At 40.4% G+C, this 24,405-nt stretch overlaps 1 protein-coding gene across 4 annotated transcripts in view; it reads right to left on the reverse strand.

Moving 5' to 3' along the window:
* Positions 1–24,405, reverse strand: part of LOC105029144 (IQ motif and SEC7 domain-containing protein 1) — a 174,811-nt gene that overhangs the window by 98,199 nt on the left and 52,207 nt on the right. For all 4 annotated transcript variants that reach the window (XM_020051665.2, XM_013132417.3, XM_013132419.3 and 1 more), the window contains exon 3: positions 18,417–18,524. In XM_020051665.2, the coding sequence (XP_019907224.2) occupies positions 18,417–18,524 (108 nt within the window). The remainder of the gene's footprint in view (positions 1–18,416; positions 18,525–24,405) is intronic.

The following is a 24,405-nucleotide window of genomic DNA, read 5'->3' on the forward strand; positions in this document are numbered from 1 at the left end:
CCAATTAAAAGTAGAATATTTCCCTATATAAAAAGTACAACAGGATATGCATTTTGAGTCTTTTGTATGATATTGTAGCATGGATCATGATACAGACGGGGTGGGGTTTGATTGTTCAATGGACTTTGGGGGAATGTAATCATGATGTTATGTTGGGTCTGATTTTCTGCTAAACACTGTGTACACAGTGGTACACGCCCTTCAATGTATATAACCGCTAGCAACCATCTTTACAACGAGATCGATTGAACATGTAACATCTGACAACTCTGCTGCGGTGCTTTTAATGAAGCTTCTCTTTCTCCCTTGATTTTCGACCGTATGTTCCTATTAAGGACCCTCCAAGGATATGCCCCCAGAAAATCACAGACCCAGCGCCAAACCGGTCATGCTGGAGGATGTTGCAGGCAGCATAACGTTCACCAAGGCGTCTCCAGACACTTTCACGTCTGTCACATGTTCATTGTGAACCTTCTCTGTGAAGAGAACGCAGCACCAATGATGAACCTGCCAATTCCCCAGAGTTCTCTGGGGAATGCCAATTGAGCTACATGGTGCTAGGCTATGAGCACAGGCCCAATAGAGGACGTCAGGCCCCTCATGGAGTTCATTTCTGACAGTTTGGTCAGAAACATGGACACCAGTAGACTGTTAGAGGTCATTTTGTAGGGCACTGGAAGTGCTCCTCCTGTTCTTCCTCGCAAAAAGGAGGAAATACCGTTCCTGCTGCTGGGTTGTTGCCCTTCTACAGCCCTGTCCAGCTCTCCTCGTGTAATAGACCGTCTCATGGTATCTATTCCATGCTCTTGAGACTGATCTGGGAGATACAGCAAATCTTCTTGCAACGGCACATATTGGATGTGCCATCCTGGAGGAGCTGAACTGCCTGTGCAATCTGAATAGGCTGCAGCTACCACCTCATGCTACCAGTAGTGACAAGGGCATAAGCAAAAAGCAAAACTAGAGAAGAATCATTCAGGGAGGATAAAGAGAGAGCAATTGTCTGTGGCCACCACCTGCAAAACTGTGATGATTACGTGTTCCCTTAAATTTTTTTGAGCAGTGTATTTACTGCGGTACGCACGCACGCACATGCACACAGTGTGATGAATATACAAGATAAGGAATCAAAATGAAATGATGCTAATCTAGATGGTTTACAGATAGACAATGCGTACTCACTCATGGCTGATGCCCCCGCCACCTTTCATCGAAGATGTAGGCATTTAGTCCCACTGATGGAGGCATAGAGGCTATAATTAACACCTATAGAACTTGATAACAAAACAGAAGCTCTGAACATCAAAAGGCACAAAGCTTCAACCAAGAACTCTCAGACATTATGGACATCTTTCTCCCTTTCTCTCACAGACCATTAAAATCATTTTTGTTGACTAGTAACTTCCCACCTGGTGGAAAAAAACTTTACAATAGGGACAGTAGTAAATAAAATACAACATCCTATGCTTATGTGATTGCTATGCACTTTCATTATAGTTTGCACTAGCAGCCACTCTGGGCACAGCCCAGAACATTCCCCTTTCCCATAATGTTATCAACATGTGGTCTGGATGTTCCATTAAAATTATATGAATTATGTTACGCTTTCATAAAAACAATCGTAATCAGATTATTGAAAAACTACCCTAGATGACAACTTCTTGACATCTTACAAATCCATTTGTTATTCTTTCCAAGTATATAAAGTTCAAATCAGATTTCTAACATAGCCCTAGAGTATTGCAATAAATGTACAAATTGTCTTAAAAACCCTGTCTGTGCTTTACAACAAAACATTGGATGATTGATTGCTTCCCAATGATTGGTTTAAACATTGTAACCATTTATTTCTGATCCACCATTTGTACATTGGTTGTGTCCCTGCTACCCATCCCATGGACACCCACCAACCAAATCAAACCATACAGCTTTCCCCCTTGACCCCACCCCCACATAACTGGAGAAAAAAACATCTCCAACCATCCATTGTTCACTGACAAGGAGTTCAGAACTAATACAAACAATCTCAACCCCAGCCCCCAGTCCACTGTTTTCTGTTTAATTTGTTTTATCATGTTAATGTTTTCTTTTGAAATACATCCATCCATTATATTGCGGTATCTCACCAGGGGCTCAAACTTCCCAGGCTGTTTTATTTATGCTGATTGCCCTGACCATTTAGTATACCAAAATGCTAAGCATTTTTTAAAAGGTATTCTCGGTAATATCTTAAGTTGTAATGCAGAAATGGATGCGTCATTTGTTGTGTTATATATCAGATCTTAGACCTGATTATGTAGTATTGGTACAACAAAGACCTGTTCCAAACTGACTGAATTATGCCAGCGTTACATAGCATAGCTATTTGAATCAAACAAAAGCATTTCATGGTGTCTATTTGTACAAAGCATACTTTACTACAATTGTTCTATACAGTTTTTTTCAACAAATGAAAAAATGGCTTCATCATCCTTTAATTCCAAGAATACTGTTCAGAAACTTCAAATGGATTCATGGAAATTGTAACCAACTAATATATAAAAAGGGATACTTCAAAACAGGTATCTCATTTCAAGACACCACAAATCCTTGTATTTACTCTCTAACGAATGTAACATTGACATTATCCAACCCCTGTTAAATCAATGTAACATTGACATTATCCAACCCCTATTACTCATTATTGTCTGAAAAAGCCAATCCTAGAACATCAGGCAACTCATTTCCATTAGGGTTACTCCTTTCTCTCTGTGTGAGGAGCTCACTTGTCTCTCTCAGCGTGAAGCCAGTTTAATGATTACTGTTTTGTGCGTTGACAAAAAAAGTTTGAACTTCACTGAAACCTTCTCAGAAATACAAAGTATGCTTGCCTGGTATGTGTATAAGCTGTATCATTTGTTATTATTGGAAACTGCATTACAGAACCATCGTAAGACCTTCACAGTCCTTTCTGCTAGATTCAAAGATAATGGGATAGATGCACTATTAAAGGGAAATCGCACAAAAAAACATTCCAAACCAAAACATGTCTAATGATATAATTGTTCAATTGAAATATATTCAAAACATCCATTTTTGTTGTTATTCCAAGATAATTTGCAAACTTGAGAGTAATAAATGACAATTGAGAAAACAATTGGTAGAATATTAAACATAATAGTCAAGAGAAACATGAAATAAAGTGAAACATATTTTCTTCTCATCTCTGTAATATTGCATCATGACATGTTTGGCATTTTGAGTGAGTCACCCATTAGATCTCTCTCCAACTTCAAGCACTTCTAGGGCTTGTGCAATGGGAGAGAACTCTATAATCGGTTTTGCCTCCAGGCTGTTTTTAGTCTATGGTCTATGCTTACTTAAACTGGATGGAGCTACTTGCTGCCCTGTTGGGGTCTATGGTCAGTCTGTCCTGTCTTATCTTATATATTGTTTCATCTAATGAATGACCCCTGTATGTTTTCTGGTGTCTAGTAAGAGGACTTGAGCCCTTGGATCATGCCTCAGGACTACCTGGCCTAAAGAATCCTAGCTGTCCCTTGTCCAAAGTCCATTTAGTTGTCTTGCTGATCTGGTCAGAGGTCACTAGTTCCCAATTGTATTATTCCACCCGCTGGTCATAGGAACAGGTAAATGGAGTGGCTTCAGAAACTATTTAGACCCCTTCATATTCTCAGAAGGTATTTAGACCCTTTACCGGGTACTTAGTAGAAGCTCCTTAGCGATCACTTTCCGTCTTTCTGGGTATGACTATAACAGCATTGCACATCTACATTTGGACAGTTTCTCCTATTCTTCCTTGAAGATCCATTCAAGGGCCGTTGTCAATCAATCAATCAGTCAAATTCATTTATAAAGCCCTTTTTACAACAGCAGTTGTCACAAAGTGCTTTTACAAAAACACCCGGCCTTAAACCCCAAGGAGTAAACAACAGTAGTGTTGAAGGATGAATCTCTGCCCCGGTCTGTGGCCCTGTGCACACTGAATCAGGTTTTCTTCAAGGACCTCTCTGTATTATGCTCTGTTCATCCTTCCCTCAAACGATCACTCTGCCAGTCCCTGCCACTGAAAAGCATCCTCACAGAATGATGCTTCACTGTAGGAATGCTATTAGCCAGGTAAACTTTAATATTACCAGATGTAGCAATAGGGATTCAGGCCTAATAGTTATTTTGGGTCTCATTTGGCAAGATAACCTCTTTCTTCATGCTTTCAGAGTCCAAATGGAATGATATATCATGTAGTGCTGCAGAGATGGTTGTCTTTCTGGCAGGTTCTCGTATCTCTGCAGAGAAACTCTGAAGTTTTATCCATTTCAAGGATGATCAAGGACACAGGATGCACCTGTGCTCAATTTGGAGTGTCATGGCAAAAAGTCTATTTACTTACATACATGAGATTTTAAGTTTTTCATTGTCAATAAACAAGCATGTCTAAAAACATTAGACGTGCTTGTGCTTGTCAATGTTTTGGATTTGTCATTTTGGTATTGCATGTAGACTAATAAAATAATATACACTGCTCAAAAAAATTAAGGGAACACCTAAATGACACATTGGGTCTCAAACTAAATAGTGTAGCGACCTTGGTAAGGCCCCTCAAAATGTGATCTCTATTTGGAGCCCGCCTGGGGAGCCGAAGTTCGCGGGTTCGAGAGACTGCCCGCCAGATGCTACGTTATATTAAAGATCAGAATCTTTACTGTACATTGTTTCAAGTTTCAAGGTTTATTTCAAATGCACCGGTAGGGGTGTTGCATTATACCGTTATTGATGATTACCGTGATATTTAAAAAGACGCACCGTTTTTGTAGCCTATTCAAATGGAAAAAAGGACATAGTATTTTTCCCAAAAAGTATTTTTCCTTAGCTTTTTCATGGACAAAATGATGCATGTGCTTAAACTACGAGTCTGGACCTATACACTAGTGTTTCAATTAACGCCTTTTCGTAGCCTATTCACAGGGCGAAAATGTTTTCATTTTTAAAAAAAATAACTCTTGGTGTTAGGCCTTGTGGATGTTTTGTTTAGCAGTTTATCTGGTTGCCTTTTCACAATCCATTAAGTGCAAATGTTCTTGGTGTACGCTGATACTTCTTTTATTTGTAGAGTTATAATTTGCCAAAAAAAAACAAACACGTTAAACAGAGTTGAAGTTGAGTTTGACTGATAGCATTTTTTTACTTTGCTCTATAGATACAGCAAATTATTTTGGCCATGATAAACTTGTTGTGAAAATCTGATATTGTGACAGGCCTATGCACCAGACAACACAGCGTCATCCTGCACAATTAAATTCTTGTGAAATGGCATCCAACAACTCCGTAGTGAGAGTTAATTAGTTAGTTATGAAATTAGTTGAGAAAAAATGATGTAACAACAATCAATGAGAACCAAAATCACCAACTGATTGAAGGCTGTATTAAAACTCACACCGAAAATCTAAGTAAACAATTGAAATCACAGGCTGTTCCAACTGAATTTCATCATTGCAACACGTAATGTGACTCAGTAGTGTGTATAGCCCCCACGTGCCTGTATTTATTGCCGACAATGTCTGGGCATGCTCCTGATGAGACAGCAGATGGGGTCCTGGGGGATCTCCTCCCAGACCTGGACCAGGGCATCAGTTTTTCAATTGGATTAGGGTCTGGGGAACATGAGGGCCAGTCAATGGCATCAATGCCTTCGTCATCCAGGAACTGCCTACACACTCTGGCCACATGAGGTCGGGCATTGTTACATTGGTCACATGTGCTCAGTGTAAACCTGCTCTCATCTGTGAAGAGAACGGGGCACCAATGGTGGACCTGCCAATTCTGGTGTTCTCTGGCAAATGCCAATCAAGCTGCACGGTGCTGGGCTGTGAGCACAGGTCCCACTAGAGGACGTTTGGTCAGAAACATGCACACCAGTAGCCCGCTGGAGGTAATTTTGTAAGGCCCTGGCAGTGCTCCCCCTGTTCCTCCTCGCACAAAGGAGCGGATACCAGACACGCTGCTGGGTTGATTCCCTGTCCAGCTCTCCTCGTGTAATGGCCCGTCTCCTGGTATCTCCTCCATGCTTTTGAGACTGTACTGGGAGACACAGTAAACCTTCTTGCGACAGCATGTATAGACAGGCCATCCTGGAGGAGCTGGACTACCTGTCCAACCTGAATGCAGATACTGCCTCATGCTACCAGTCAAATAAACTAGTAAAGGGCAAAACTAGAGAAGAATCAGTCAGGAAGGATAAGGAGAGAGCAATTGTCTGTGGCCACCACCTGCACAACCATTCCCTTTTTGGGGGTTGTCTTGCAGTTGCCTCTTCAGTGCACTTGTTGTCACTTTCATTTGCACCAGAACAGGTGACATTGATTCAAAATCAGTACAGTACTGTGATGTGTATTCCAGGTTGCAATATCTATAGAGGTACGACCGGAAGTTTGTTTGAAATTGAGTGAGATGATATTGAGTATGTAATATCATTAACCACGATATGAAACGGCTGATTTCTAACTTAACTGGACAGATTGATATCCCTGAAGTTTAAATGACTTGGTGATACACAGTGATGATTACGTGTTCCTTCTATTTTTTGGAGCAGTGTATTTAATTATAAATTAAGTCTATGACACAATAAAATATGGGAAAGTGAAGGGGTCTGAATACTTTGATGATCTTAAAATGTCATTCTTGTAATTCCTCCTTTGTAGTGTCCCTCGGCACTTATCTAGGCTTTATCTTAGGTTCTAACCTTTCTATGAAATGTTCATAGCAACTTTTAGTTAACATCTTATTGCTCTTTGAGGCTGGATATCTGCATAAGCACTTTGTGAACAAACATTTGATTGATTGATTGATTATGGATTGGGGACCAAAGGGGGCCTGGGAATAATAGCTATTGTAATCCATGCTTCAGGTGATATATGTAAAGTCAATATGCAGTATTAGTTGATCTAAAAGCATTGTGTTCATATCCAAAGAACCATTTTAGGTAGTGTCATGTTATTTTTCTATATATAAATATATAGAAGTATCTTTTATGGTTGGACAAAAGTATGTGTTTCATATATGAAATATTTATTGAACACATTTCCTTATAATAATCATGTGTCATCTGAAAATTCAGTTTACATCTAAGAACCAAGAATGTGGCATAAATGTGGAAAATAAATGTATTTAAAGTAATTTATTGGAAATTGGATTTTCATGCTCAGGTTGACTTTACTGCGGAACTGCTCATCTGTGTTGAAGTAGAAAGCAATGAATTAGATTCATACCCAACCCATTAAGTAAAATGCAACATTAATTAATGACAGGCTAAACTCTAAAATCGATTGATCCCGCAACAGATGTTGTTTGAATTTCAATTGGTAATATTCCTTTTTGTCTTCTTCAAATGCTTGTTAATAGGAAAATGTAACAAATCAATCAAATTAAGTTACTGAGCACTCAAAATGTTCAGACAGGTAATGCCCATTTGGTATACTTTGGACGGCCCAGAACTCATGCCAATCAACACAGCTTTCAACAAATAACAGTGGCCACTAACAGCAGAAAACTACCACAGCCAGCACAGCCTTTATCAGGCAGAGGGCAGGCCTGATCACTCCACTAATCAATAGACTGAGATGTGCTATCATTGCAGAGGTTGCCGAGATAAGCCCTAACCATAGCCTACCTCTGAAATAGCCTTTCCCTATAATGAACATAATAAAGCCTGTGAATTATTAATGGAGAAAACGGAGCAAGTGGATCAGGCCAATCCTTCACTCCATCCCTAGCTTGGTCTCTGGCCTGGAGACACCAATCGGAGCTGGGCCAACACGGAACGCCTGGAAAGAGGAAGCGCCAAGAGCACTGTTATAATGCCAAATAATACGGAGGCCATGTGGAAATGAGAGTGGGGGTTTACACCTTCCACATCCCTTCACACACACCCTTTCTACCCCTAGCTGCCTCTCCAGGAAATAACAAAGAGAGTTTGGGTTCAGTAGTTTGATTTTCCATCACAGAGAGACAGTGAGAGAGAGAGGCACAAAGGGACAGAGAGAGATTGTGTCTATATTCTGTGCCAGACCCTGTCCAGGCTCTGCTGCCTGACGAAGAGGGAACCTAAATCCTGGCCAGTGCACTGGAGGAGACAGCGCGGAAACTCAACGTAGTAAATACTAAAGCTTCTGCACACACCGCCCTGTCAATACAATGCACTTCCATCTGCATTTCCAATAGCATGCTCTCTGTTCAAATGTTCCATGTGCTGGTGATGAATTAATTGAGGTTGTTTTCCTGTTAATGAGGGAGAATAATCACACGGATAGACATGAACACAGCAGTGTGCCATTCGCTTTTAAGTGTCTCTGGGATGCCTTTGTGTGTTATGGTCCCCATGGCTGATACGTTGTATACAGCAATTAATGTGTCACACAATGAGCTACAATCTACTGTCCCTGTTGGGTTGGCTCCCTGCTCCACTTCCTCTCAAATTCTCCATAGGAACAAAATAATAGTACTCTTACGACACACTTCAACAAACACGACCAATCTGTCATTTATTGACAACTACATTAACAAAGAATTTCAATAAGACACAGATCACAATTGAGAATGAGACACTGTTTACCTACACATGTAATTACACAATCAGGACGTGTTAGTAATGGGATGAAGAATTGGTCCGCTGGAGTATCTTCCAGAATGTCCTGGTGGGATCAGGACAGAGGTGAGGGAAAGGGATAGAGATAAAAGAGAATTTGGGGGGGAGAAGATAGTGGAGTAAATAGAAAAGAGGGGAGAACTAGAGGTAAACAAAAGAGATGAGAGGGGGACAGAGGTAAAGAAAAGAAAGAGGGAGGAAAAAAGCAAGGGGTAAAGAGAAAAGAGACAGAGAGGCTAAAAAAAGAAGACCAGAGTGAAGGAAGAGGAGAGAGGACAGAGTGAATTTAGAGGAACTGATAAAGTCTGTTCAGGAGTCAAGCCATTATTCACAAAATGACAACTTTTCCTGTCTACAGATTCCATGAGTCAAGACTTTATTTTAATTTAAGGTCCAGAGTCCAGTGAAAATGTTGAAGGTATAAAGTCATAATGGTAAATTAAATGCACAAACAGGCAATGACAGAGGAAAAGTTGTATTGACAGCTATGATAATTATAACTACAACTAGATGAGTTAAACAGTAATAAAAAATAATCTTAGACTGAAAATTATTAATTAAATTCTTTTTTACAGTGGGGAGAAAAAGTATTTGATACACTGCCGATTTAGCAGGTTTTCCCACTTACAAGCATGTAGAAGTCTGTAATTTTTATCATAGGTACTTCAACTGTGAGTGAAGGAATCTAAAACAAAAATCCAGAAAATCACGTGGTATGATTGTTAAGTAATTAATTTGCACTTTATTGCATGACATAAGTAAAAGCAGAACTTAATATTTGGTCCAGAAACCTTTGTTTGCAAGTACAGAGATCATGTTTCCTGTAGTTCTTGACCAGGTTTGCACACACTTCAGCAGGGATTTTGGCCCACTCCTCCATACAGATCCTTCAGGTTTCAGGGATGTCGCTGGGCAGTACGGACTTTCAGCTCCCTCCAAAGATTTTCTATTGGGTTCAGGTCTGGAGACTGGCAAGGCCACTCCAGGACCTTGAGATGCTTCTTACGGCCCTGGCTGTTTCGGGTCATTGTCTTGCTGGAAGACCCAGCCACGACCCATCTTCAATGCTCTTACTGAGGGAAGGAGGTTGTTGGCCAAGATCTCGCGATACCATCCATCCTCCCCTCAATACGGTGCAGTTGTCCTGTTCCCTTTGCAGAAAAGCATCCCCAAAGAATGATGTTTCCACCTCCATGCTTCACGGTTGGGATGGTGTTATTGGGGTTGTACTCATCCTTCTTCTTCCTGCAAACACGGCGAGTGGAGTTTAGACCAAAAAGCTAAAAAAAAATCTCATCAGACCACATGACCTCCCATTCCTCCTCTGGATCATCCAGATGGTCATTGGCAAACTTCAGACGGGCCTGGACATGCGCTGGCTTGAGCAGGGGGACCTTGCGTGCGCTGCAGGATTTTAATCCATGATGGCGTAGTGTGTTACTAATGGTTTTCTTTGAGACTGTGGTCCCAGCTCTCTTCAGGTCATTGACCAGGTCCTGCCGTGTAGTTCTGGGCTGATCCCTCACCTTCCTCATGATCATTGATGCCCCACGAGGTGAGATCTTGCACGGAGCCCCAGACCGAGTGAGATTGACCGTCATCTTGAACTTCTTCTATTTTCTAATAATTACGCCAACAGTTGTTGCATTCTCACCAAACTGCATGCCTATTGTCCAGTAGCCCATCCCAGCCTTGTGCAGGTCTACAATTTTAACCCTGATGTCCTTACACAGCTCTCTGGTCTAGGCCATTGTGGAGAGGGTGGAGCCTGTTTGATTGAGTGTGTGGACAGGTGTCTTTTATACAGGTAACGAGTTCAAACAGGTGCAGTTAATACAGGTAATGAGTGGGGAACAGGAGGGCTTCTTAAAGAAAAATGAACAGGTCAGTCAGTTGGAATTCTTACTGGTTGGTAGGGCATCAAATACTTATGTCATGCAATAAAATGCAAATTAATAATAAAAAAAATCATACAAGTGTACCTATGATAAAAATTACAGACCTCTACATGCTTTGTAATTAGCAAAACCTGCAAATCGGCAGTTTATCAAATACGTGTTCTCCCCACTGTATATATGAGGTACAGTAATCAAATGTTTTGGTTGGTATAAAGAAATAGACAGGGAAAACATTTCTGAATACTCGATCAGGGTCCTGGTCAATTTCAACTGAAGCCAGTCCACTCAGGAAATGCATAGGAATTCCACTTAATTAATAGAAACAAAGGAAGCATCTGTTTTCAACCTTTTCTAAAAAAGGTAGGAAGCAATTAATTTCAGTGTTTCATTTTTCCAATAATTTCCTCAGTTGAATGACTTCCATTGAAATTGCACTGTATCTAGGTGTAGAATCTCATGCTCCGAGAGAGAGACTAAAAAAGTAGAGACTTGCCTTGAACAAGTTCCTCCTTGGGGTATATTTGTGCAATTAGTCTTTAATATTAACTGTGTTGCTTAGCGCGAAAGGGATGGCTACTCACAGATTGCTTCATTTATATTTACAAGCACTAATCTTAGTGAATACGGCATCCTTCGCATTAACACTGACACTTAAGACTTGATGTGGACAAATAATCTGTATTTAGGATGTTGCAGATTTGTTTTGGTTTTTTACATCTGTCTCAAGCAGATTATACATGAGATTACTTTTGGATATGAACAATGCTCACAACAAAAACAACAATTTTAAAACAGCATCAGATGTTGAGTACTGAAATATTTGACAGAAAACAGTGATTCATCACTCCAGAGAACACGTTTCCACTGCTCCAGAATCTAGTGGGGCTGAGGTTCACACCACTCCAGCTGACACTTTGGGTGTGTTGATAAGAGGCTTGCATACAGCTGCTCGGCCATGGAAACACTTTTCGTGAAGCTCCCAACACACAGTTCTTGTGCAGATGTTGCTTCCAGAGGCAGTTTGGTACTCTGTGGTGAGTGATGCAACAGATGATAACCAATTTTTAGAGGTTACACACTCCCGCACTCAGTGAGTTTACGCAGTCTACCATTTTGTGATTGTTGTTGTTCCAAGATGCTTCCACTTCACAATTATAGCACTTACATTTGACCGGGGCAGATTTAGTAGGGCAGAAATTTCACAAACTGACTTGTGGCATCCTATGAAAGTGCCACGTTTAAAGTCAATGAGCTCTTCAGTATGACCCTTTGTACTGCCAGTGTTTGTCTATGGAGAATTCATGGCTATGTGCTAGATTTTATGCACTTGTGAGCAATGGGTGTGGCTGAAACACCTGAACTCAATAATTAGTAGGGATCTCCACATACTTTTTAGATTAGATTCAACTTTGTCATTGAACAGTACGAGTACAGTACAACGAAATGCAGTTAGCATCTAATCAGAAGTGCAAACAGAAGAGGGCAGGAAATATACAAGAATTAAGTAAAGTGGAAGTTACAAGTGGAATATATAAATGTGCAATGAAGGCAAATAGTGTGAAAGGGCAATTCTAAATATGCAATGAAGGCAAACAGGGGGAGGGCAGAAAATCTACGTATTTAAGTATTTAGTATATGTACGAGCAAGTGGGTGGCATGTGCAACTAAAAGGCAGGGATAGCAACAATGAGGTTCTCGAGGTAGAAAAGTAGTACAAGGGAGTAGTGCAACAAGATCCCTGAGAGGCAGTACTAAGTGGTGGGAGGGTATGGTTGGTGATGGGTAACAGAGTTCAGCAGGGTTTCAGTGGATGGAAAGAAGCTGTTCCTGAGCCTGCTGGTGCGGGAACGAAGATATCTGTACCGCATGCCTGATAGTAGGCAGGCAAACAGTTTGTGGCATCAGTGTGAAAGGTCACTGATGATAACACACGCCCTGTGCAGACACCGCTTGTACTGAAGGTCCACGATGGCTAAGAACTGGACGGTTTTCACCAACCGTTGCAGGGTCTTCCGGTCGTCCACGGAGCATCCGCCAAACCACACTGTGGCACAGTTCGTTAAACTGCTCTCGATTATTCAGCGGTAGAAGTTCACGAGGATCTAGGAAGACAAGCGGCCTTCCTCAGCCTCCTCAAAAAGTGCTGCACCTTTTTGACCATGGTTCAGGAGTTGAGGGTCCAAGAGATGTCCACAGAGCTGGACACTCCACCTCAGTGCCATTGATGAGATCTGGCAGGACCTGGTCAATGACCCGAATCCACATTAAGCTCCTAGGTTCTTTGCATTGAGGGCCAGGTTGTTATCAGCGCACCACTTGACCTCCTCCCTGTAGGCTGACTCGTGATTGTCACTGACCAGGCCTACCATCCTGGTATCGTCTGCGAACTTGACAATGATGTTGGAACTGTGTACAGGAGTTGTGGGTGAAGAGGGAGTACAAGAGTGGGCTCAGCAAACAGCCTTGCGGAACACCAGTGTTCAGGATCAGGGTGGAGGAGGTGAGGTTGTCTAACCTGACAGACTGAAGTCTGTCGGTTAGTCCAAAGTCGTTTGACCATAGATATATATAAATGATCTGGGTATATGGTCGTTTTTATATAGTATGTTTTCTGCATGATCTTAGATTTCTAATAGAAATAAACAAAATTGTTCAAAGAAAAAAGGGGAAAAAAAGAGTGAGGATGAAAGCAACCTCAAAAAACAAGCAAAACAGTCTACACATGGGGGACTAAGGAAAAGAAAATATCAGAAAGAACTAAAGCCGCATTTCCACCAAAGAGTACCCGGAACTTTGATTCCCAGGAACTGCTACTCAAGGAACGAAATTTTTGTGTGCGTTTCCACCGCGGTCTGAAGACCTGCGAAGATTAGGCTAAACAGTCCACTGACGTATGTTCTTACTCTGACGTATGCACCATACGCCAATCAAACCGACGGACAGGCATTTTTATTATTTATGGGACACTGCAACACCACAGCAACTGGGGAGATTGTGTTGATCATGATTGATTGGTTTGCAAATGTGGTCATTGAGTCAACGGTGGAAAACAGACGAGCAGGAGTAGCAAAGCAGATTCAAAATCCCTGAAATGATAGTCGAGTTGCAAAACAAAGTGAACGGATTTTACGAGTAATCGCGGAGATTGACAATGAGATGACTGATGAGACTGATTCACGTCTTCGCGCACAAAAAGAGAATGTTACGATTTACGTTCAAGTACGTTACAATTGGGAACAATGTTACTGTAAACTACATCGACTTATTATTGGCACCTTTTTGTGTGTGTTTCAGATATGCAAGTACTACAGAATGCATCGTGTTTCTCCATCCGTTTGGGTACACAAACAGTGGGAAACCGTGGTTTCAACTTTCACAGAGGCCAAGTGGATTAAGAATTTAAGGACACGTTTCTGTACCTGTGCCATCGATTGCAACCATAACTGGGGTGACATGACATCGCCGTCGTGTCCCCATTCACAAAAGGTTCGTCATTGCACTAATGGAAACCTGCAACCAACAACAGGAGCATTTCTCAATTGGAGTCAGCATTACTACGGTGTGTCACTGTACACAATTTCTGCAAACGTTGAGATTTAATAAATATTTCAGCAGTGAGCAAGACAGTGTGTGGAAGTTGTTCTATTTTCAGATTTACACAAACAGCCAATATAAACACGTATTTGGTTCCACAACTATTTATCTGCATAAATGTAGGTGCAAAACACAAAGAGGCTTACGATTTTGTCCAATAACGTTTCATTTCCTCTTTATTTGTGTTACAAAAGCTTGATCACAGTTTCAATTACATGCTTACTAGAAAGTTTTAGCTACCTTTCATGCCATCTGGTGAGGAAGGGGAGAATAAGTCAGATCACTGATAACAGCCTACGTGATTATGTCTGGTCGGTCGCGTCGAAGTTCACGATTTGCAACAAAAAGTGTCAATACATTGTTTTCCGGAGTGAATAATGTTCAGCTCACCTAACTTGTAGGATATTTTCATGTACACCTTATCATTACGAATCGCCGTTTCGAATTCTCGCTGGATTTGGTCGTCAGCATAAACACTCAATAAGGGCCTGGACTTCGTCGTCGGTCCATCTGTCGCTCTATTTCCTCTCCATAATATGTTCTCTTATTCTTTTTTGATAAGCAAAATAAAGTCCTTTAATAACTCCTGTACATTTAGTCCGCTGAGGACGTTTGAAAAATTCTGTGAGTAAACTCTACTACTGCTGGACCAATCAGAAATGTACATCACTGCAAGCTCCACCCCAAAAGTTCCGGTACTCTGGGAGAGTCCTACCTCCCAAGCAGGGACTGTTTTGGGGGTAAAATGCAGTTCCTGGTTCTAGACCCCGGTTCCTAAGGTGGAAACGCAGCGATTTCCAGGAAAAGTTCCTAGTTCCTGCGGTGGCAACGCAGCTTTTATCAGACAGTTTTTATTGGGTGAAAACAATTCTATGACACACACACTCATTAAGGATTTAAACACTAATGACAAACAACTTAATTAATGCATGTATTTAAAAAGCCTATTTTGCATGTACTTCTAATACACAGTAGCAATGAAAAATAACAGATCTATTTACTTTCTCCACATTTTGTTGTGTTACAGACTTCCTTTCATTTGAGCGCCTGGCGTTACTTCCTGCCTGGATGCCCCTGTCCAGGGATACGGTCAGATGAGGCCACAGTGCCTTCGGAACCCCCGGCTCAGTCTATCCTGTTTTAATTATATGCTGAGGTTTCGTTTTGGACCCAAGGAAGGCTCTCTCTAATTTTCCTGGTGTCCTTTTGAAACTTATGATGAAATGAGCCCAGCCATTGTCCGGCCTGATCTGGCAACTCACAACTGTCCCTGTCCAAAGTCCTCCGGGTTGTGTTGCTGATCTGTTTGTTGCCTGATGATTCTTGCTGTCACTGCCCACACCCCACCTGGTAATACCTGCCCTTGTCTACTTGGCTGTGCAGCTGATCTGCATTAACTGATCTGCTGATCATCTGAACATGCAAAAATAATGCTGTGGCCAAAAAGGTAACTCTTATAATCTTCACCCGGCACAGCCTAAAGAGGACAGGCCACCCCTAATGGTCTGGCACCTCTCTAGGTCTTTTCCGAAATGTTGACCATATTAGGGAGCTTTTAGCCACTGTGCATTCATGTTGTTGCTGGCTCTTTTGGATTGGGGCAGTTTCTCTCATTCTTTCTAGTAGATCCTCTCAAGATCCGTAAAAATTTGATTGGGAGCGACATTGAACTGTGATCTTCATCTCTCAACAGGAGTTCAATGGGTTTCCAAGCTTTTCTGGGCCACTCAAGGACATAAACAGACATGTCCCAAAGCCACTCCAGCGCTGTCTTAGGGTTGTGCTTTGGGTTGTTGTCGTGCTGAGAGATTAATTTTCACCCCAGTCTCAGGTTCTGTGTGCTCTAGATCAGGTTTTCTTAAAGGACCTCTCTGTATTTTGCTCCATTTATCTTGGCCTCAATCCTGATCAGTCATCTAGTCCCTGCTACTGAGAAGTGTCCCCATAGAATGACATTCCCATTACCCTGCTTTACCGTAGCGATGGTGCTAGCCAGTCAATGCAAACTGATAGACGGACTGGAAAGAAATTACCAGAATATCAGGCACTTGTGATTTTTTTTAACCAACATTTTTTTTTTAAACCTTAACTTAAAACATTCCCTGCTGATGTGTTCTTTTCACTGATTCTTGTAGAAGAGTGAAAATCTTACAAATGGCCCCTTTGCGTATTCAACACAACAAAATTAGGAGAAAGTGAACAGGTCTGAATACTTTCCGAAGCCACTGAAATGCTGCCGTAAATAACACTTGTTAATAATGCTAACACATTTATCGTATTAACCGCCTGATGGGGTAAATTACCACAGCTACAAAAACAAACCAGTAAACTGTCCAAATAATCACCAGGGGCATATCAGATTGTTGTGCTGTCGTCAGTTAGCTGATTGGTGATTAGGCACTGATTATGATAATGAGTCTGTGGGATGACGAAGCACAGCCAACAAACAGACAGAGCTGTCGAGCCAGCCAATCCCACTTCATTCATCATGGTTTTGGCTGTCATAACTCATTTTACCTATTAGCGTGTAACAGCCTTCCTCTATAAGGGTAATTACAAAAAGAATGCAAGTGATCCGACACACCCGTGAAGTCAAAATCAAGTCCTGTGTAAGATGTCATACCACCCCATGGCAATTAAACTGAAGACTAGGATACCATCCGATTAGCAACAGATGTTCGTCTATATTCATGTAAACTTTGTTTAGCCAAGCACGTCAATTAACAACATGGCCCTACTTACAATACATGCAATTTAGAAAATAAGCTAATGCTATATACCACGTTGTAATTTCAAATTAGACTGTTCTCAAATAGCTTACCTGGTACAATAAAGGTGAAGCAAAATATGTTTCAGTCTAAAATATGTTGGAGTAAAAATGTGATGTCTTTTCATTGCATTTTCAACTCTGAACTCAGCTGATATTGCCGCAAAAACTATTAAATTGCAAAGGTGCACACTAGTCTTGACACGTTCTAGTCGACAGATTGCAAAGTCAATGTGGGTCTGCTCCCCTAAACCTCCCCAATTGTATTTGTCCAGCGACAACCACACATCAATCCTCATGTCACCAAAATAACTCAATAATCATTGGAAACGAACAATAAAAGGAAGCTGTATATCACTGTTCATGCTCCCAGATGATTTTTGGGTTGGGTCTTCGCCAGCCATAAATACCACAGGTAAGGGACCGTGTAGGAATTATTGCCTTTTATCCACCCCATTTTAATTGGACAAATTAGCATAATCAACAATAAAGTTGTCATATCTATAACTTGGTTGTAAATCCTGACCTGTCACCTAATAAATTCCAAAACAAAAGTGGGAGGACCATAGAACATAATCAATACGTGACTCCAAGTTTACCAAGGAATGGTTATCATGTCCATATTTACTCAGCGAGGCATTTCCGCCACTATTAAAGGCTTTATTAACTTTACAGACACAAAAAAAACAAGTCCTGTTCCCATCTTACCTCGCACGATTTATTTGTTTTTACATGAATTCACTGGCATAAAAACTCATGGACGGAAATGTGGTTAATGACACACTTCACAACATCATTCCCATTTGAAATATTAGACACCCATTTTCCTGCCCTTGCCCTCTTCTTTCCACATAAACACGACATGGACGCAGCTGGTAAACATCCTTCAAATGGGCCCGGTAGGAGTTAGGCAGATTATTTTGTAACAAGGAGGGCAGGTTAAGGAGTGGGAGCTCATTTCCATTTGATGATAAAACACAGCACACAGACTTTAAAACCTCCATCAAACTCCATTTGAAACAGTGTGCGTGTGTACTACTTTGTCTGTGTGTGCCTCTGGAGTGTGGGCGTGCATCTTTGACATGCATTTGTGTGTGCATGCATGAATTTGTGCTCTTTGCACTCTCATCTCGTTCATCTTTTGTTGCTTGTTGAGAGGCTCTCAGGCTCCGGCCCAATCACGGCTAATGTAGCCATAAGGGGCGGGTATTACACAACGACATCATCTCATTTGTGGACGAAATGAGGAAGCCTACGAAATGTGGACATTATAATGAGTCTGGAGGGAAAACCCCACATCTCCCAGGTGGATCTGTCGCAACAAGCTAGAAAATGTCAAGAGACCTAAACATGACGCAGAAGATCCACCGAAAGGTGAAAACTGCTTTCAGAACATATTAAACACTTAGTCAACTGGCATTTGATGGGTCATGTTGTGATTAAAGACGGTCAGTTAGTCAGTGCCACTGACGTAGAACACACCTGACACATCAGCACTGCAATGATGCTAACATACCCTAAAGAGGCAGACTTCCACTTGCGGCTAGGAAATCCTCTCCTGCAGCCGGCCAACACCAGACTGGAAGGGTTATCGGTGACATCAATGGGCAGAGAGGCATGTCTCCTGTAGTGGAAGAGGGGAACAGAACAGAGTCATTACAACAGGACCGGATATAACGGAGCCACTTTATTGCAAACTGAATGACAGGATACATGTGTGCGAGTGTTGAGTGTCTTGGGACTCTTCCCCAAGGGGACCTTTCAGAGAGGGAACTATTCTGGGGATCTTTCTTCTTCACTCACAACCTGATTGCGTATTCTATCCATGCATTATGTTTCACAACTGATAGCACATTTTGTATGTTAAATGTAAAGCACTAATCACTCCAACCTTAACCCAAGAAAGCAAAATAGTTCAAACTGCTCTGCTATTCCTTTATCTATTTACCGTTTCCCTAACTTCCTACTACATACGTTTCTACCTGGAGCTGTCCGAAACGCAGTGCAACATTTTTTTTTGGAGATTTCTTTTTACTTTAGTCCTTTGGCAGATGCTCTTATCTAGAGCGATTTACATTCAGTGCACTCATCTAAAGCTAGGTGGAAGAAACACAAATTGCAGTACTAGTAAGTACATTAAACTAATGTGCATTAGCAAAGTCACTGCTAGAAGGAAGAAAAGGAAAACATTTATTAATTAATTAAGTTTTGAATGTTACATTAAGAGCCTTGCCGGTTTAGGTTTGTGAAAGATTCTAGCTAATTCTGGCTATCATTCACTGCTGGGCTTGGACGTTTTATTACAGTTTGGTGTAATACAGTTTGGTGGACGTTTTATTACAGTTTGGTGTAAGGTTCAAATGGTTTTAAAAACAGTCTGCATGGACAAATTGCCTGTCTTCCAGCTTAGTATGGGATATTACAGTCCTATAGAAACTGTCAATGTCAGATGGGTTCATGAAGTAGATCCAACTTTAAGATTTACATTTATATATTTTATACCAGTCACTATCGCGTGGGAAACAAAACAGGATTTTAAGTATGAGGCCCTTTCACCCATGTTATTTATTTTATAGTCTGCTCCTCTTTATCAATGGTGTCAATCGTTTTGGAGGTGACTGTAAATCATGTCGAAACACTTCAACATTTTTATTTTTGTCTGTAAAACAAATAAATAAAAACACCTAATTTTTGTATGATTCTTTGTCTTTGTGTGTGTGTGTCTTGGTGTGTGTTCTACAAAAAATATTTGGAACAAACAAAAATGACCATGGTCAGCAATTTTAGGGGTCAGAAATGTATTACTGCTTTTAAGGCTCATAAAGAATTCAGTTTGATGTAGTTTCTATGGCGAGCACACGTAACCTATGCACAGATGATATGTATAGCCTACAAAGTCTAGTTTTGTCTGACATCTATGACATTATACATGAAGTTTAACAAAATACATACTGTAACTTTTCCCAAATTCCGAAATACTAAAATGAGTCCTTTGAGTAGCAGAATCACAGTTTTCATAATTCAGATGGCTCTGCTACCATTATGATCTATCAACAGCTATGAGTACATCTTGGAAACAAGGGAGCTCATAATATTAAACATTCAGTAAAACAATACTTAGTGCAGCATCTATCATCATATTCTATGATCAATTCCGTTTAAAGATTAATTTTCAAATGAGTGTATGAATCAATGACATGGAAACAATGAGATCTTAGATAATAACGCACTAAAGCCATGTCAACAAAAAGTTCAGCAGCTATCCAGATATACATTCATAATGAACAGAGGCCAAAAGACTGAAATTCATCTCCAATAGTCCACCTGAACAACTCGTAAAAAAGCCCAGTGGCTTATTGAAGTTCTGTCTATTGCAGCCGCTACCGCATAAATCTCTTTGTGGCATGTTGGGGAAAAAAACATGCCCTTTATCACACTTCAATCCTGCTCAAGTAGGAGGAGGAAGAGAGAATGGAAGAAATGTGCCAATATATAAAGAAAGGAAGACAAATCCAAAGATAGAATAAAAAAGAAATGGAAAGTAATTGGCAGAGGAGAAAGAAGGTCAATTTCTTTGTTTTGTGTCTATAGTCCATAGACAGTCTTCAGTGTTTCTGCCCCAAATTCCTATTTTTCCCAGCTGCAGTTCTCCTTCTTTCAAAATAGTTTTTATGTAAAAATGAAATAAAATGTAGGCTATGTTTTGTGGCTCAAGATGACAACAAAATCCACAATGTAATGCTCTCTCTGGAAAGGCTGATGGATGGAGTACTTAAAGTATACTTCAGTGGCTCAGTACCTAGAAAACATACCAACGCAAAATACTACCAGTCTGAAACAGAATGGGAAAGAGTTGTAAAATAATGATTCTAAGTCAAAGATAAAGTGAGTCAGGTTGCTATGGTGACATGCAAGGCGTCCCATGAGTCTGCTAAAAGTGAGATGAGGGACAAGAGGAGAAAACTGTTTTGCATCATGGTAGTTTAAGAAAAAAATGATATCAAAAAGCCCTCAGAGTACTTTCAGTAGACTTGAAACAAAAATACAAACTTGAAACCATTTGAACATCAGTAGAGACACCTGAAGATCACAGAAAACTGACACTACCTATTCAATCTGACAGAGCTTTAGAGAATCTGCAATGAAGAGCGAGAGAAACGGCCAAATACCAAAGTTGGCATCAATATAGGTAGCAATTCTATTTCATGTTACATTCATTTAAATGATTATGAATAAAGTCTAAGACAATAATATGTGAAGAAAGACTTACAAGACCAATCAGGATAAACTTAAGGACTGAAGAACGGGACAACAAAACAGCAGGAAATACGAAAAAAAAAAAATCTGACTCACTGTAAAAAATATAGTATAGAAAGTACAGACTCACTGTAAAACATATAGAAGGGATGCACCGATACCACTTTTTTTCAGACCGAGTACAAGTACTTATATTTAGGTACTTGCCGATACCGAGTAACGATAACAAGAACTCAAAGCAGCACTAGGTAGGAATTTGTCCCCTATAAACATGTTGTGGAACCAGTTCTGGTGTTTCCACGATTCTCTCGTTTTTTCACTTGACGAAAAAGTCAATAAATCAGTATATTGATATTTATTGTATCAATGTCATTCATGAATGAAAGGGAAAAAAGGTTGTCATGCCATGAAATAAATAGCTTTCTCAGTGTAAAGTTTGTCTTCAGTCTCGCTAGCAATTGCTCAATTCTTATGACTTTTCCAAGTAGTAAGATACTACAGCCACTGGCTGTAAAACAGCCAGTGGAAAAAGCCATACAGTTCATTGATGCTACTGTGGTAGAAGTAAACTTAATAAGAAATGTTACTCAGTTAAACACAATGCTTAGTGGTGTATAGCGAAATATTCAAACTTGGCGTGATGTTAATGCATGACAAAACAATCTAATGTTGAGACGCAATTTTATGACAGGTTAGCGTGTCCTAATCAGTCCCAATACTGGCATACAGTGTCTGAAATTAACGTTTTGGCTCAACTTCCAGGGGGACTGGTAGATGAAAAAATCCAGTAGCAAAGCATATTTTTTACTGGCCAAAGAAATAACTTACTTCTCGTTACATTAATACATACATTTCAGTAGATTTCATTGTTGAATACAACGTTTTTATTTCCAATGACAAATTAGTTGTTTCTGCTTTTATCTTTGGCATACTGGCCACACACAAAACAACTCGTCACCACAGCCTAAGCAACATCCTTGTAGCAGCCTCCTGAAACCAACTATGTGATGCTACCAAACGTTTTATGTATTACAATAACGTCATCCCTTTACATCAGTCTCTCTTCCAAGTTAACTTAGCATTATTTGACAGTGATTATTAAACATCATTCCCTACTATGTCCCCCGTCAATTAATAATTATTTAAAACTGTTCATGAATCGCCTCCCAGATTTATAACACAATCCCTCTCTAAACCTAATGAGCAAAAGCAAATTTACAACAATAACAAAATGTTCTTTATATTAGAAAGCTACATTATCTAACTATTTCTGAATGTGCTCCACCTTATTATAATCTTTATCTTATGTAATGTATTATTTAAATAGTAATTTGTTTAATTTATATTTTACCCCACATCATTTTTCCTTTGAAAATATAAACAATACACACAGCCCATCGCAGGCTTTTATTTTGAAGGCAAAATACGAAGATCTGAAGTTTTATTTTTGTTGCTCAAGGTGAATAACGTTTCACCCACAGTAAAAATTAAATATGGATGTAGTAACCATGACGTGACTAAAGTTAGCTGAGGCAATACCAGAAAGGACAAACCGCTAGCAGTGACACGAGTGACAGTAATGTATTATTTTATGTAATTTTATAAGCATACTCATTGAACTCTGCGCTGTGTTGTGTTTTCCTTTCCTCTTGACAATTTGGCAGAGCTTGCACTCTACTTGTGTCATTGCTGACATCTCCTAGTTCCGCTCTACAAATCAGAGTTCTATATTCTATACTTACGTGTCGCGGGGTGACATCGAGACCATTGAGTTTCACTAAATGTTTCCATGACTTGGTATCGGCATATTTCTACAAGTACATGAAAACCAAGCATTTCATTGCCATAACTTGTTATTACAAATGACAAATAAACCTTTTGAACTTGAATATGAAGTATCGGCCGGATACCGGTATCGGTACATTCCTAATATACAGCTTTGGATTTTTCAAATATCAGCATCTCTACATGTATGGCAGCTATTTCATTCCAGTGTCTGTTAAATTCCAACACAGGTACACCTCATTTTACTTAATGAGGTACTGATTACCTGAACCAAATCTAATTTAATGAGGAAAAGTATAAAAAACACTGCTGTTGTCATCACTATCCTCTTGCAATAGGACAAGCTGGATGGCAAAAACAGTTTGTGGCAATTAGTACCTCAAAGGTAAATTGAATTTAACTATTCAGCATGACAAAAGAGTTGAAAAGAAAAGCTTTGAGTGAGAAAAAGAAGGGTTCAATTCTGGCTTTACTCGCAGAGGGATACAGTGAGCGTCAGGTTGCTTCCATCCTGGAAATTAATGACGGTGGTTCATAAGAACAAGGTCAAGCAACAGACATTGGGGACAACAAAACTACAAACTGGCAGATGGTGAAAATGACAGTCCACTGACCGAGATGACAACTCATTCGAATGTCCCTCAACAACTGTAGGTTGACATCAAATTACCTGCAAAAAGAATGGCAAACAGCAGCTGGGGTGAAGTGCACCGCGAGGATGGTTCGAAATAGGCTCCTAGACGCAGTGCTGAAGTTGTGCAAAGCTAGAAAAAAGCCCTTCATCAATGAGAAGCAAAGAAAAGCCAGGCTGAAGTTTGTAAAAGACCACAAGGACTGGACCGTAGAGGAATGGAGTAAGGTCATCTTCTCAGACGAGTCAAATGTTCAGCTTTGCCCAACACCTGGTCGTCTAATGGTTACACAGAGAACTGGTGAGGCCTACAAGCCACAGTGTCTCGCACACACTGTGAAATTCGGTGGAGGATTGGTGATGATCCGGGGATGCTTCAGCAAGGCTGGAATCGGGCAGATTTGTCTTTGTGAAGGATACATGAATCAAGCCAAGTACAAGGTTATCCTGGAAGAACACCTGCTTCCTTCTGCTCTGGCAATTATTCCCCAACTTTTGAGAATTGTTTTTTCCAGCAGGACAATGCTCCATTCCACACAGCCAGGTCAATCAATGTGTGGATGGAGGAACACCAGATCAAGACCCTGTCATGGCCAGCCCAATCTCCAGACCTGAACCCCATTGAAAACCTCTAGAATTTGATCAAGAGGAATATGGAGTTACAACCCATCAAACAAAACGGAGCTACTTTAATTTTTGTGCCAGGAGTGGCATAAAGTCACCCAACAGCAATATGACAGACTGGTGGAGAGCATGCCAAGACACATGAAAGCTGTGATTAAAAATCAGGGTTATTCCACCAAATATTAATTTCTGAACACTTCCTAAGTTA

This window comes from Esox lucius, chromosome 12 (genome assembly GCF_011004845.1).
Source record: "Esox lucius isolate fEsoLuc1 chromosome 12, fEsoLuc1.pri, whole genome shotgun sequence".
In the NCBI taxonomy this organism is placed as follows: domain Eukaryota; kingdom Metazoa; phylum Chordata; class Actinopteri; order Esociformes; family Esocidae; genus Esox; species Esox lucius.